This window comes from Poecilia reticulata, chromosome 20 (genome assembly GCF_904066995.2).
Source record: "Poecilia reticulata chromosome 20, P_reticulata-male-v2, whole genome shotgun sequence".
Taxonomy (NCBI): domain Eukaryota; kingdom Metazoa; phylum Chordata; class Actinopteri; order Cyprinodontiformes; family Poeciliidae; genus Poecilia; species Poecilia reticulata.
In genome coordinates this window covers 16,815,194-16,821,193 of record NC_088849.1, presented here as the reverse complement: position 1 = coordinate 16,821,193, position 6,000 = coordinate 16,815,194, and the positions used below count along the sequence as shown (strand labels likewise).

The 6,000-nt window shown below is 37.3% G+C and overlaps 1 protein-coding gene across 2 annotated transcripts in view; it reads right to left on the bottom strand.

The window, feature by feature from the left end:
* Window positions 1–2,566: 2,566 nt before the first annotated feature.
* plod2 (procollagen-lysine, 2-oxoglutarate 5-dioxygenase 2) overlaps window positions 2,567–6,000 on the bottom strand; it is a 36,276-nt gene continuing 32,842 nt past the window's right edge. For both annotated transcript variants that reach the window (XM_008396812.3, XM_008396813.3), the window contains 3 exons: window positions 5,073–5,219; window positions 4,449–4,574; window positions 2,567–3,487 (listed from right to left, as the gene is read on the bottom strand). In XM_008396812.3, the coding sequence (XP_008395034.1) occupies window positions 3,332–3,487; window positions 4,449–4,574; window positions 5,073–5,219 (429 nt within the window). In that variant the 3' untranslated portion in view covers window positions 2,567–3,331. The remainder of the gene's footprint in view (window positions 3,488–4,448; window positions 4,575–5,072; window positions 5,220–6,000) is intronic.

Here is a 6,000-nt window from a genome sequence, read left to right as displayed (position 1 = left end):
GTATTTGTTTTAACGCAAAATTCAGTTTTATATATATATATATATTTTTTTTTTTATTATATTTTATATATTTTTTTATTTATTTATTTATTTTTTTTACATATTTTTTCAAATCTCACTGTTTTGTGACAGTTTGGTATGAGAAATATGCTCCCAGTGCTACAGCTATAAACAACCAATTAGTGCCACATTTTATTGTGATTTTCTTTGATAGAGAAAGTCTTGTGTGGTTGGGGAGTGGAAAGAAAATATTTGGATTACAATTAAAAGTTTGAAGTGTGGCCTTTATTAATCGAATAGTTTCTTGAAAGCACAATGCACCATGGTGGGATAATTTTCCCAACAACATGAAAACGGATTAGAAAATGAATGGAGCTAAATACTGGGCATTGCTGGAAGAAAACCTAGATCTATTAAAAGTTGCAACAGAATTAAAACTGGGGCAGACGTTGTATGATCCAGCAGGACATCTAAACTACAGTTGAGCTACAATGTAATAATTTAGATGAAAGGGTATGTCAATGTGTTAGAATACACCTTCAAACATGCAGACTTAAATCATATTCGAAAACTGTGGTAGTATTTTGCTTGTAGCTATGGACTTAAGAGACTTAAATCTGAATTCAGATTACTACTTAAAAAAATAAAATAAAACCAAGCATCATGAGACGTAACTTAATGTATTTCTTCAATGTAACATTTCAACAAAATATGTTTGCAGATGAATGCGCAGTGGGATTATTAGGGTAGTGTGTGCCACAAGCAATTTCTTTCAGAATCAGAGGTGATGCAACACATAGCTTTGTGTTTTTGTTTTTATAGGTCATACCTGTACCACTGAAGCATACCTGGGTTGATCATTAAGAATTTGTTAAAAATAGGCAAATATCTTGACAAACATATCAGATTTTGACTAAATGTTTTAGGTATTTGTTTGTTACATGACCAGGAGACCGAAATGATAGATAGGTAGCTGCTGTCGTCACATTCCCCAGTTTTGAGACATGGGCCAACTGTGATCACACACTGGCTGGGTTAAGGCATTTCAGTTGTGATTATAAACACACTTCTTAAAAATCCATTCAGGGCAGAGTGTAAACTGTGGCAATGCCTAAATCACTGCACTCCCCCTGGGAACAGTATAGTTATTGACATATTTCTATTTACGTCAATGTATGTTATTCTGTTACTTTACTTTTAAGCATGAAATGTCAACAAGTTAAAGCGTGCCTAACACAACCTGCCTTTTAAGATTCAAATACAACATCTTCTTTACATTTCCTTGCGTTGGACTAAAATAAATCGAGCTTTCTTTATCCCTTCCTCTATTTGATAAAACCATTTATGTGGCACTTTTCTATCTCGGTCAGAGTGCAGGTTTTGCTGCATTCCTGGTTACAATCAATGTCACCTTTCAGAGGGTATGAAGTCGAGCCAGTTCAGGGGGAAATGATGGACACAAAAGGCTCTTTCAGCAGCAATAAGTCTCCCTCCCTAGTCTGACCCAAATCTCCCCCGCGTCCACCCCCCCCTGGCTCATAGCAGCTACTCAGACATTCAGCCTTCATCTCAGCTTTACAAGCAGCAGAAACGTGCCTTTGGTCAGGCAGCCAGCAGCGTATGGTGAAAACATGGCCCCTAGAGGTGGGGACAACTCTCTAGAGGTTGTGGATGTTAAAATATAATGAGAACTGATGAGAAATGTGAGACCTTAGATGTTTCATATCAGTGAAGCACCGGTTTGAATTTATTCAAACTGACTGAACATCACTATTTTAAAGCATGACACCTTACCCCATTTCACCCGCTATAGGTTCCCCATCTGCACGCTCTCAGTCTTTACATCTCTGACCTGCAAAGTTTTCTTTAGGTGTACATGTACATGTTTGCACACTCCCTCCAAGATACACTGAACTACATTCTTACCTATGTATATCATCACACCACACCTCAAAACACACACGTGCGGCTCCCTTCAGAGCAAACAGGCCTGATTGATTCTACATGTGACATGTCTAAACGTGATAACAACCTGAAACAGGTTAACATGTAGGTCTGTCTGTAAAAGTGATGAGTGGGCAAGATGATAAGCTGATAGGTCTTTGGAGAAGGACCTTTGACCCTTCTTAGTTCAGTGTGCTCCTTATTGTTGAAGTGAGAGTGAATATCATGGTAAGATCAAGAAAGCTGCCTAAGATCCTCAGAAAGAACAGTGTAGCAACTTCAGAGACCAGATAAAAAAAATGTCTCAGTTGGGTTTAAGCATAGAGATACAAGTGTCAATTAAATTCAGTTCAATTCTGTTCACTAATTTACAACAAACACTTGTCCTCTTATACCACTTCACATGTAATAAAAAAAGTAAATTCAACTCAATTATATAGATTCCAAGTCAGGAAGTTGCATGTCAAATCAATGTTAACGAAGTCATGAGATGCCTAAGTAAAATGGGTATCTCATGGCAACACCAAGCAGGTGATGTAATCCAAACGTTGTTCTGCAGACGTCTGCAGGATTTACAGGAAGGGCTGACCTGGTATGAGAAACCGGAACAGGAGCACAATCATCAAAATAATACAGGAGCAACCAGATTTTATTCAATCTCGACAATAACTTAAACATGTTCGCTTTCTGAGTTTCCAAATTCAGTCACTCACATCTCTCTGGAAAAAAAGGTATTTTTATTTACAGAAAAGCAAATGTTTGGTATTTTCAATAAAGCAAAAAATAGCAGAGGGCAGGAAAATGTGAAAATTCTAACAGGTGCACTGAAATCTGCTGACTTGCTTGTTAGTAAAAATACTGAGAAAATAGCCATTTTCAAAGTTTTGTCAATAAAAGTCTTGAATAAGCTGCTTCAGTACAGAAAATCAAATTAACATGCTATCCAGCAAATAAAGAAGTCGAGTAGCACCAGTAGTAGTAAGCTTCAAACTGTGAAGAACATTTTATACATGAAACACAATTACTCCAGTTAAATGTGCACATGCTTCAGCTGCTTGTTTGTGAAGATACCAGTGTGTATGACGGCTACCATGATGGTAAAATCAGTATTATAAACATTATGGCAACCTACAGTACACATAAATGTTGTCTGATTTAGCTTTACTTCCAATCTGCTCTATGCCATTTATTTCAGTCACTTTTCTTTACCATTTTCACTCTGTTTGACAGAGATTCTTTGAAAAAAAAATAATTCTTTCAAAGCATTTGCTTTAAAAAAAAGAGAATTGCATCGTGTGATGACAAAACACAAAAACGAACCAAAAAAAAAAATACTAAAGCAAAAATAAAGAAAAAAATAATTTATAGCAGGGCATTCAAGGACAGTTCAAGGATCAACAAAGGACACAGCGATGTAGCGAGTGCCATTGGTTGTGGGTAGACCTTCGTGGAGATGAGTCAGGCGTCCTGGGTGCATGAAGCTCCAGCCTTTTCTTGGTGATTCTATGGAGCAGTTGTACCGATGGAAACGGCAGCCTCCCCCCTAATTTGGTTGTAAACAGAGCAGATGAAAAACATTGTGTTTTTAAGATGCCCAAAGTGCAACAAACAAGAACTTTCACCAAGTCCCTTTAATATATCCTTGCTAGACCACAGGTATTTTCATTTTAATGTCTTATTCCAAGCTAGCGTTGCCCCATCGTCTCCAACATAGGAATGTTTTCATGGAGTCAATAGATGCTTTTCTCCAAAAAGAGTTTTACTTCTGTCTCGCAAAATAAATTCTGTTTGTCTGATTTACAACACTTACAAAAACATCACTTAGAAAAACAGTAAAAACATGCAACTTTGATTGCATGCAGGGATTTAAACACCAGGCCAGAATTAAAAGTTCTCATCAGCTTGCAGTATTAGTAAATTCAAACAGATGTATTTTGAACAGGAGTTGTTAGAACAAAAAAATTCTCAAGGGATATACATCAAATTACATATAATTTGATGTATTATATGTACATAGTACATATAATACAATACCAGGTCAGTCCTTCCTGTAAATCCTGCAGACGTCTGCAGAACAACGTTTGGATTACATCACCTGCTTGGTGTTGCCATGAGATACCCATTTTACTTAGGCATCTCATGACTATATATATATATATATATATATAAATTACATATATATGTAATTTGATTTGAGACAGAAAATACTGAGAGGCAAAAGAAGTTTATAAGAGAATTCAAAAGAATTCACATTCATATTCATATTCAAAATAATATAAATTATATTATTCAAGACAAAAATTTGCTTAAATTTTATGAAGGGGCAAAAGCGTTTTGGTTAAAATAACCAAAAGGTCCAAGATTTTGTCTATCACCACTGCATCCATTGTGTTTCTGGCCAAAGAAAGAAAAATGACCGACCTAATAGCAATATTAGAATAAACTGCTCTAGTCTAAAGAAACCAAAATGGCAGTATGTGACTTATTTTCAAAATGCATCTTACCTGAAAATCAGTATTCTTGTTGTTGAGAGCGATGTTGATGGTGAAGGTGGAGGAGTCGTGATGGGGCTTCAAGAAGGCCTGTCTGTTGGGTGTGTATTTAACTACAAAGTTCATCAATGCGTATCCCTGCCGTGATAGAACAGAAACACACTGCGTTACTGGCTAGAAAATCTGAATGACACACAAATAGGGCCTGTAAACATCATCAGGCTAAATGTTTTTATAAAGCAAAACAATTCCTGAATTGTGTCCTATATTTAAAAGAAACACGTTTCTGGCAGCAAAACAACAGAGCCAGAAGGGTGGAGCTGTGTGTGGAAAGCGTTGCGGAGGGTTGCTCTGTGAAGCAGAAGGTCAGCTGGAGACTGCAGCTCCAGGGAGGAGCTTTGTGGAAATAGTTGGTGCTTTATGAGAGATCCAACGTTTCCTCAAGCAAGAATGAAGGAATCAAAGCAACACAACTTGCATAGCGTTTTGAGGGTATTACATTAGAATCTGGGGAAAAAAAAGTCAATTGGACATTCTATTCATGATATTGTTACCTTTTCCATCCCCCGGGGGGTTTATGAGACAAGTTTTAGCTTTTAGAAGAAAGAAGAGGGGTTTGAGTCATGTCAAACTAACCTTTGTGTAATAGCCGGAGAAAACCTTCAATGTGACGGGCGATATGAACTCCCGGAGAAAGTGCAGCCACTCCTTATCAAAGCCAATTTGTTTCATGTGAATGTCATCCGTCGGAACGGTCTCGTAGCCTCCGGCGATCCTCTTGTCCTGAAAGAAGGACGATAAAAGAAAGTAGTGCGATTAACAATGGAACAAATGACCCGCCGTTCTCAAAAGTGTGTGACCACAGCTTTCACCGTGATGATGATGCTGGTGTGTCTGTGTGCCAATAAAACCACAGGCAGGGCTGTTGTCTGTCAGCATGAAGCTTAATGACCCATCCAGGAGAGTCACTTCCCGAACAGAGCTATTCAAAGTGTCTGTATGAATTCAGTCTGTCCCGGAAAACTCACAGACACACCGTATTACCAATTTAAAGCAACATAAAACAGGCCAAACACCATGAAAATAAATGTTGATCATTAGTTCTTTCTTTAGTGCAGCTTCTCATTTTAGACATGGGAACTACTGTATGTTAGTTCTGTGTCTATGAGCTTTTCTGTTATAAAGTAGGAAGGCAGCATTGTTAGAGCTCCCAAACCAGGGATGCAATTACTCAAACTTGTAGCCCTGGGAAAGAGATAGGATTTGTATCCTTGCAGGGTATGTATTGAACTTTATCAGGTTTAATTGTAACCTATTTTCAGAAGATTTTATGTCACACCCAGTGATTGAAGTTATAACTTTTTTTTACGCTGGTTGATTCTTATTAAAGCCCATGCTGTCATTCAGCTAAGACTGAGATGTATTTGAGAGCATGAAAATATCTTAGCCACAAACTGCTACCTCAAACTAGCTATACATGCTTTTGGATTTTCCATTTATTTATGAAACTAAATACATTTAAAAACAAGGAACTAGCTGTATTCAGCTTCTACTTCTCCAATAT